This window comes from Miniopterus schreibersii, assembly GCF_964146895.1.
Source record: "Miniopterus schreibersii genome assembly, chromosome: 11".
Classification (NCBI taxonomy): Eukaryota; Metazoa; Chordata; class Mammalia; order Chiroptera; family Miniopteridae; genus Miniopterus; species Miniopterus schreibersii.
The window spans coordinates 35,706,769-35,716,788 of NC_138111.1; the positions used below are offsets into that span (position 1 = coordinate 35,706,769).

The 10,020-nt window shown below is 40.4% G+C and overlaps 1 protein-coding gene across 3 annotated transcripts in view; it reads left to right on the forward strand.

Annotated features, from left to right (window-relative positions):
• The window catches only part of PRUNE2 (prune homolog 2 with BCH domain), a 203,657-nt gene extending 197,377 nt beyond the window's left edge, over positions 1–6,280 (forward strand). For 2 of the 3 annotated variants that reach the window (XM_081151687.1, XM_081151688.1), the window contains one exon: positions 3,105–6,280. In XM_081151687.1, the coding sequence (XP_081007813.1) occupies positions 3,105–3,135 (31 nt within the window). In that variant the 3' untranslated portion in view covers positions 3,136–6,280. The remainder of the gene's footprint in view (positions 1–3,104) is intronic. The other variant, XM_081151686.1, reaches the window with a different exon arrangement.
• The last annotated feature ends 3,740 nt before the right edge of the window (positions 6,281–10,020 follow it).

Consider the following 10,020-nt stretch of genomic DNA (forward strand, 5'->3'; position numbering starts at 1 on the left):
TGTCCAGGGAACTTTGAAATTGCACAACTCTTTTTCTGAAGTTTACACTTGTCCCACCTCTTAGAGATGAAGACAATTGCTTCAAGCAAATTGGCACATGGAAATTCTGCAAAGCAAAAATATCTGTCCCTTAGTCCACCATAATTCTTTTTTGCCAATCTGTCCTTTCTCACCAAAACAGCGCCCCCTAGAGCAGAGTCCTGAGCTGTGTGGACAGAATGTCACTCACTGGCCTATGGCTGCTACATCTGCGGGCTTACCCACTCCTTTGTCTACCTTGTCTGTTTTGTTCTGCATTTGTATATAGACCCCTTTGGGCCGGGGAGAGAGCAAAGCTGCTTCTTGTTTGGGTTCCAGGGCTGGGAGCAGAAGGGATGCTGCAAGTTGCTCACGTTCTTGCCGCTTCTCAGAACTCATTCTTCCGCAGGCCTCCCTTTCCTTCAGCCAGCTCGAGCCCACGGCCTTGCGAGGCGCAGACCCCAGTGCAGACCGAGATCTGGGATGCGGGGCAGGAGCGGCTAAGAATTCTCTCCGCTGACTTCCAGCCCTGGCTTTCTGGCTTTCTTCACTATTAGAATAAGGGGCTTCATTTTCCTTCTTCTGGTTCCTGTGTGGAAGCATTTTACACCTTCCAGTATTGAAAGGATAAACTGCCAAATGGGCTCGATCAGGCCATGAATAAAATGAAGTGGGTCCTGATTCTGTAGTGGCCTCTCATTTCCCTCAGAGCGAGAAGGGAAGGTGAGGCCCATCTTCCCCCTCTTCCTACTGAAAACACAGAGTTTTAATTCATCTTTAAACAATATCATCGGACACATGTAAGGAACCCCATTTAACATGATAGAGGCCAAAATGGCTTATAGTAAAATTGGCAGAAGGTTGCTAGTCTCACTGGAAAGTTGGTTATAGAAAACAGCCCATTTGCCAAAGGTGAGGAATATTCTTTTCAAATTTCAATTCTGATTTTAAAAGTATGTGTTTTCCCCCCCCCCCCTCTAAAAAGCATGCCATTTGTCAAAGTAGCTCTACGTGCTTGCCTCCCTCACTTTTAGGGTTCGATTTTATTTATTCAGATGTGTTCTAAAACTTGCAACATGCCTTTTTATATTTTTACATACTAAAAAAAGCATATATGATTCAGGGAATCTGGTTCTATCTGGGGAGACTTAAATTAGTGGCAGCTTGATTAGCTCCACAAGATAACTGTTGTCTCAAAAATTAATCTTCAGTGTGGTTTCCTGTATTTACTTTAAATTGTTCACTTTTTACTTTCTCTTGCTTCTTCCTATAAACTGGGGAAATAGGTTTCAATGTTTCAGTTTTTTGTTTACCCAAAGCTGAAGGGATAAATTAAACCCTAGAAGGTTTACAAAAAAGTCAGTATGACAAATGAGGTGTTTGAAAATGGGCATCATGACATAAGTGGGGGTTTTTGTGTGTGCTTTTTCCAAATTTTATCGAGGGTCTAGATGGTGAGACAAAGTGAGCATGCACTTTAAACTTTCCAAGATGACTTCAAATATCCTGACCCACATTCACACTTTTCAGACAGTGTGCCCCAAATTTTGGTGTAATAGATATTCTCTTAGTCTGTGAAGAAGCTAAATCATTATCAGGTAAGAAAGAATTAAATTCAAATCATCACGTCAAACACTGCAGACTTCTTGGAATAACTGCAGCTGAGAAGTATAATTTAGAAGCAAAAACAAGATCAAGAAGGACCTGTTTTGTATACTAGATAAAGCATACCAGATAAAGATCTAGGGGTCATAGTGGATAAAAAGAGGACAGCTCCACCGTGAAACTCCGCAGATAAGAAAACAAGTCAGATCCTTGAGGGAATAAAAAAAGAGATTAATATCCATGGTGACCTGACCTCTCCTAGCAGTTAACATGTCCACGTCTGAAAACTCCCAAAGGAGACAAGAGTATTATAAATAAAGCAATTAAACAAACAGATGATTGTCCCATTTCAAAGACGCCAAGCTACTACTACTACTCTACTACTAGCACTGCTACTAACCGACATTTACTATGTGTTCACTATGTACAATTAAAAACACTTTAGACTTAATCCTCAGGAAGCTATGTGAAAGAGGGATGATTGTTCTATTTTACAGAAACAGAAATGGAAACTTAGAGAAGGTAGGTAACTTGGCCAAGACCCTAGAGCTAATAAGTGGTGAAATTGCTGAGGGTATTTCAAAGGAAAGTTACTTTACTGCCTTAAACTGGGTGAGCAGGCAGCGTGGGCTACCAATGGCTTTACTTGCAAAGCTGCCAAGATGAGCACCGCTCAGCGGCTGCAGATGCCGCCAGCCAGTAACCCTTGCACTCCTGGCTCAGGAAGGCAGATCTAAGCGAAATCTGCAGATACTTCCCAATGGGCCTTCTCAACAAATGAATTTTTTCTTTTTTCATGGCTGAAATTCTTCCTCAGAGGGTTCACTGAATGTAGCTCTCTTCTCTGGTAGGTACCAAGGAGTCATGATATGTTCACTAAGAAGCAAAAGAGAGACACAAGTGGCCCGAGGACATTTTAGACTTATTCCTGAGATATTGGGAACCCACTAGGCATTCTTAAAAACAAGCTTTTCTTAGGTTATACGAATCCGTCTCATTAAAGTAGACTAACCCCTTTCAGGCAAATCCTTTGGCAGCAGAAAATGTTGGGGGAGTTTTGCCATTGCTGTTTCGTTCCAGTCGTACTTTCTTACTATTTAGCACTCATCAGACATTACTTATTCCAGGCATTTACTAAAAATTGCTAGATCCCTTATTTCCAAAGTGCCACAACATTCTCCATAGTAATCTATTTAAGGAAGAAGGCTTAACACGAGTCTTTTGCCTCCTTTGATCATTTCAAAAGGCGTAAAATGCTTCCAGAAACAGTTTTGCAAAAATCAAGAGATTCCATATTTTAGAGGCAGCCTTGACAACTAGGGGAGGATTGTGTTTTACCAATTTTTTCTAGCATAAAGAACTTGCATGATTTATTTTCAGCAAGTCCTTTGAGAGGGAAAAAAGCAAACGCGTGCCACCCCAAATCATTACTGAATGTTTCTTACTCAGTTTCTCTTTTTTTTTTCTTCCTTTTTTTCAAGTCTTGACCTGAAGCTGAAAGAAAAGCCCTAGTTGGCTGTGGCAGGAAGAAGAAGATGCTTTTCTGCTTCGTGGTTCTGTTGAAATACATCTACCTGGAAGGGACAGGGCGGATGGTACTGTTTCCCACCTTGCACTACCTGGTGCCATTCAAATTCCTAAGGGGAAAAGCAGTAAGGGAATTTGTTTACTCTTAACGTGTTTTATGAAATTGTGTGTGTTATCCTATTTTGCCAATTATGTGCCTCAAAGATTTTAGTTGAACCTTAGCAAGAAAGTAGGACCTTCCATTTCCATATTTTGTTAACCCTGGTGCAGTGGTATTTCATCTCTTAGACTGGTATTGACCAATAAGATAACTTCAATTCACTATTAATTATGAGTGAATTTGCTTTCATAGATTAGCTGGGTTTCTCTACAGTGATCATTTTAGGTTTAAAATACACAGGGTTCAACTCTCCCTGGAAAAGTTGTCCCCACATAACTCCACTTTTAAGATCCTAAACTTGCTTAACACAGCCAGAAAACAGACACAAGTGAAACCACCGTCAGCTAAGTGCCATCTTGGTTCTAGTCCACATGAATGAATTGTCTCTAAGTTCCAGTTCACATCAATTTTATTTTAGTAATCAAATTGGGCATCATGTTTTCTGTTAATTAGTTTTTTTAAATCATTTCTCCAATGAATGTTAAAGACCTCTGCGTTGAGAAACTTAAGGATCATTGTTCACATTTTTGGTAGCTGTCTGTGCTTCAGGTCATAAACTTAAGTGAAGATATTGTACTTTAAATGTCAAGGTGTCAAGGGTAAGGTGACCCATTTAGAAATTCATTATTTGGTAACATGCCATTATCTGAATTTCTCTCTTACATACTAATAAAAAGTAATCTTCTTTAAAACATTCTAATTTAATCACAGATTTAAAAATTAAATATGAGTATGTACTATTGTTTGCAAAGTAACCCTTTATCATCTTCATATACCCTTTAAAATACCAATGTGATTTTGAATCTATGGGCCTCTAATGGAGGGGATGGCGGACTACAGCCCAAGGTATCACGACACCTGTTTTCATCTGGCCTTCTAGTTAAGACTGGTTTTCACACTTTGAGTTGAAAAATTTTTTTAATATTGTATGACATATGAAAATTATTCAACTTTCAGTGTTCATAAGTAAAGTTTTACTGAAACACGGCCACACAACTTCATTTAAGAACTCTTTGTGGCTACTTTCACACTCTAACAGCAGATTTGAGTAGTTGCAATGGACCATGTGGCCTATAAAGCTGTAAACATTTCTTATCTTTAGATAAATTTGCTGAGCCCTGCTCTGGCACATACATCCTTTGCCCACTCCCTCATTTGTTTATGTAGATATTTGTTTCTCTAACAGAATGGGGGAGTAAGGCTGCAAACTAATTTCTTCTTAAAAAATAAAGTTGGGCAGAAAAATTTATGGCCTGCTAAAAAAGATTGTGTTTACATGACCCTCAGTGAAGCCCACTAAGAAGGCTTTCGGCTGTTTACAGGTGTTGCTGAGGTCCTGATCATACTCTGGGAGTTATTCTTAGTCTCCAGTGTCACCTAGTACTAATTAGCAAAAATAAAACTGAAGTGGAAAATGGGGTTCCACCCTAATCTTAGGGTGGTAACTACACCCAAGAGAGCTGACTGTGACACTCTGAGCCCTGGGTATGATAAGCTTTGAAATGCTTTGAAGTGGACATCTTTGCACAGGTGACTGACTTTCACCAACTCATTGGCTTCATGTTGGTCTCCCACCCATCTTCCAGACATGCTCTCATACCTCCATAAGCCATAGTTATCTATGTTCCCCTCTTGGTCCCTATCAGCTGAGTGTCTTTGAGTCTTCTCCCTCATAACATCTGCTTGTCTTGTAGCAAAGCCCTAGAGCATACCTTCTCTCACAGCCCAGCTCCAGCTTTGGAAGCCCAAATGTTGCCTCCGTCTTAGAACTTAGTGTTGACATAAGTACAGTGACCCAGTATTCCCGTTTGTTCGCCCATTGACTGTTGTTGCCCTTGCATAATTATCAATGTTGCTTCCTTTTGCTCAGTTGTGTCCCATTTTGGAAGATGAATTACATGGCCCCCCTAGCCACAGGAAGTAATGAAGAAGTCAGTGTTCAACTTAATGGTAAAGCCTGAGGACACAGAGCTCTTGATAGTGGGCTTTTGTTACATTCAATGAGACACGGCAACAATCTCACCATTCATATTTTCTTTGAACTGGTCCAGCCTTCTCATGGAAGACTACTCAGGTGGTATCCTGTTTGAAGTTTAACCTTCTTACACAGAAATTACAAGCATCCTTTCCAATCAGTGGTTTTATTTGGGCTGCTCTATGGGCTGTGTAACCATGCTGATAGTTAGGCATTTGCTATTTTCTTATCTTAAAAGGACAAATTAATTTCATTGCATGTGCTAGAGAAAAGCCACCATGTGAATTCAACCCAAATAAATAGAATCCTAGAAGAATCCTGAAGAAATCCCTAAGCAGATAGGCAGATGTAAACATTCACATTAGCTCTTCTAGATCATGCATCCTGAACATTCTTGCTTTGGTTCTGACTTCTGGAAACTGTTTTGCACTTTTTCTGTAGATTTGTAGTTAAGGGAACCAAGGGTTTGTTGGGGCAAAAGTATTGCTTTCCCAAAGTGGCAACGGCTCTTTGCTTAGCTCCTTGATTAAGACAAAGAACAAAAATTCTGCACAGAAGATACTGTCAAGGAGTGAGGGCAATTGCTGGGTATGGAAGAAAACCCTGAAGTTCCTATTGAAGCCATACAATGTTTTATGGGGTTATCTTCCAAGACACACTCCAAGATGTGTGAGGAAGTCACTACTCCAAGCTTGTGTGTTATCAAGATCAATTTTAAATATTCATTTATGGTACTGTGTTTGCAACACTCATCTGAATCACCATGCCTCCGTAGTTTGCTCCCTTAGGGACATTTATGTGTGCACAAATTAATCTTTTATATATTTGAAGGGTTTTCTACCATGTATTCGATTGCTCAGAGTAAAGTATCTATTAGACTTTGTTTGGGAAAATAAATTCTCCTTAAATAGTATGGATTAATAATATAAAAATATGTAACAACACTATATATATATAGCTTCTCTGTATAATTGAGAAATAAAAATCAGTTCCACAAGTTATGGCTTTCTTTCCTTGAGTCGGCGAGAATCTTCCTCTAGCTTCACTTTGCGGCAGCCTTATCTGGGTATCACTCTAGCTTGGCACTTGGTACTTGAAGACAGTATAAACTTTGGCTTTCTTGTCACTCAATTTTTATTCTTTTCATTTTTGCCTTCCATGCCTCAGTGAGAAAAGTTTTCAGAATGTGTGTTTACCCTCTGGGTGAGCAATGTCTCACATCGGAAATGTCTCCATGATTCAGGGTTACTTGATTTTGTCAGCTCCTTTCCCTGTCCCTTGCCTTTTCATGGCATATATCTATTTTAAATCAAAATGCATTAAGTGGGGTTTTTTTTACTTTTACAAACTTTGGACAAAATCAGAGTTGGGAATTACCACTGTAACGCTGCCTCTCAGAAAATTGGAGTAACCGAATGAGAGCTGGCTCTACAAAAAGTGAAACGTTACATGTTCTCATGGTCTAGGAATGAGTTCTGGTGGATGTTGTTCCCTACCCAACGAAGGGAAGATAGACAAGAGCAGTGGTTACGGGCCAATGAAAAGCCTGATACTACAGGGTGGGCTGCTACCTTCGTTCTGCTCTCTTTATGTTTATGTCACTGTGGTAGTGGGAACTGGAGGCAGGCTGGGTGTCCCGACCTAGGGGAAAGGATGGGTGAGATGTGAATACACACTGTGGTATATTACCCAGCTCTTAGGAGCAACAAACTACAAATTCAGAGCAACCCTTAAATCATAGGGCAGAGTGGAAAAAGTAAGAAAGAACTCAATATTTATAGCATAGTGCCATTTATGTGACTGGTAATTCTACACACACACACACACAATACTATGTATTATATAAAACCCATGTATGTTTAAGGACTTGGCGCGCTCATTAGAGTGAGTGCAGGGAGTAAGGGTAGGAGCGGGGATCCAAGATGAAGTTGGGAGACTAATTAGAAAACAAAATAAATAACCTTTTTATGGGCTGAAATTAAAAGTAAATAAAATGAAGATACCTTAAACTTAGATATAGATGCCAGAATTTACAGCCATGGATTATAGAAAAGTTGCTTTAGGGCACTTTGGGTCCCCAGGGGGCTCTTCCCCTCCACAGCTTCTGGAGCTGTACCATTTCCAGGGGTTGGCCGCTTGGCAGTGTTGGTGAGCTGCAGCTGCCAGAAACTTGCGTTTGGTTACATCACCCTGTTTGAACATGGAGTCTTTTAATTAAGCTGGTGCCTTTCGACACATCAATCGTCACACAGCTGTAGGCTTTATAGAGCAAAGAAATTGCTTTGTGAGGCTAATTTTCCTAGAGAGTTTTACTTACATTCACCCAAAATGACTCTCTTTAGCCAGGCGAAATTAGTGATTTTCAAAATAAAGCCATTTTAAGGATACTTAGATAACAGACACTAATTAATAACTGCTTTCTGCTACCCCTCTAATCTCACCTCTAGTGAGAGACCTGCATCCTTGGTACTTGATCATGTCGCAAACACTCGTCCTGCTTAGATTTGTGAACTGAATTACCCTGTTTCCCCTGTATTTGCTATCGTATTGCTACATAACAAATTACAGCCTATTCTCAGGATTTGGGCTCGTTATGTCCTATAAAATCACTGAGAACTCTGAATGAGCAAATACTGAACCATTGCTCCTAGAGGAAATGCAGGATTAGGTTCCTGCCAGCCTCCAGTCACCATGAAGTGATCAATACATAACCATGCTCTATGTGAGTTTCTGTTTAAATACACCATATTGAATATATATGGTTGATTCATTAACATTGAATTCACAGTCAGCATCCTGAATAGAACTCATGCCTGAACGGAGCTTATCTAATAGTGAGTTTCCTCCATGAGGCACATCACAGCCTTCCTGTGCTTAGGAACACTAGACAACACTTCAACTCTATGCTTGGAGGCCGTTTCAAACAGTGAAATCACCAATAGAAATTAAATTAATTAAAAAACAAACAAACATGACACTAAATGGACCATGAAAAGGACAGGTGTTTACAAGATAAGAGTTGAAACAAGAAGGCAGAATGTGTGTGTCAAGCACGTCAAAATTTTCACTGCTCTGTGCATGTCCATGGTGACCGTGAAAGCGCACTGAGTACTGACTTGGGGGGTTACAAATAAATGTTAGTGAGCCGGCGAGTTTGCAAGTACGCAAACTCCTTGAATAATGAAGACAGACTGTGTCCCAAAGCTTACTGGTCTAAAACAACACACATTTATTCTCCAGTTTCTGTGGGTGAGAAATCCAGGCGCATCTTAGCTGGGGCCTCCGCTTCAAGGTCTCCCACAGGCTGCAATCACAGCGCTGGCCCGGGGTCTCTCACAAGACTCCATCAAGGTTCAACTGGGACAGAATATTCTTCCAAGTTCATTCACAGGGTTGTTGGCAAGACACGGTTTCTTGAAGGTCATTGGACTGAGGGCCTCACTTCCTGCTGGCTTTTTTCTTTTTTTTAAAATTTATCTTTATTGTTGAAAGTTTTACAGATGGAGGCTGTCCTAGTTCTTTGACTCAGGCAGCTTGTTTCGTTGAAACCAACCCATCAGAGTCTGCAAGCAAGATGAAAGTTAAAATTTTAAAGTTACAATTAATCACAGAAGTGAATTCCTGTCGATTTTGCTGAATTCTTTCTGTCAGAAATAAGTCACTAGATCCAGACTCAAAAGAGAGGATTATACAGGGGCATGAATACTAGGGGGTGGGAACCACTGGATGACATTTTAGAAGTTGGCCTACCACATTCCCTATGCCTCCTGAATTTCCTGCTTGACTTCCTCTCACCCGAAAGTGATGGTGTTTCTCTTTCTTTGCTTTTTCTGTCATTTCCCTATGACTTCAACGACACATTTCTTTAGATTATTCAAATCCTCGTTTCAATCCCAACATCCAAACCCCCGCAATCATTTTCTCCCTCAGTCTCTGAGCCCCCTCCGATCTCTGGGGAGGAAAATGGAATTCTCTCCCTTCAACGACCCGATGAAACTATTTTTTACTATCCCGTTGTCACTGAAATCACAGACACTGGGATTTAAATCCTGGTTCTGCGTACCAGCTATATTACTTTGAGCTAGTTACTTAACTTCTTTGAGCCTGAGTTTATTCATTTATTAAATGTGGAGAAAACTCTCAGTTTACACATTTATGTAAAAGTTAAATGGAATTTAAATGCCCAGCCTTCTCTTCTCCACCCTCCTCATCTGCCCACTCACCAAGCCTTTTCTCTGTTAACTTGCCAGCTTCTCCAAGTCCCTTGCCAAGCCCACCTTTAGCGCGTCAGCTATGTCAGCATCTCATTTCCTCTCTGCCCCTCTCCTAAAGAGGTTAATTCCCTCTAACCCTTCCTCTTCTCTCAGATATAGCTGTTTTGCTCCATCTTCTGCCTGAAGCCTCCCCTAGTTCCTTCCAAGTTTTCCATTTCTTATCTTTGCTCAGTTTGCCTCTGGATTTTGGTTTTTACTTGGAAACAATCCCAAACTTGCAAGAACAGTAGGATAAATTACTTTTCCCGAAACATGTCAAAGTAAGCTGTCTACATAATGCCTTACCATCCTCGATTGCTTAGTGTATTTCCTACAAACAAAGACATTCCTCATAATCCAGTACAACTATCAAAGCCAGGATATTAACATTGAAACATTACTGCCATCTAATCCAGAGATGCCCTTCAAGTTTCACCTGTTGTCTCAGTAAATGCCCTTTAGAGCAAAAGGATCCAGTTCAG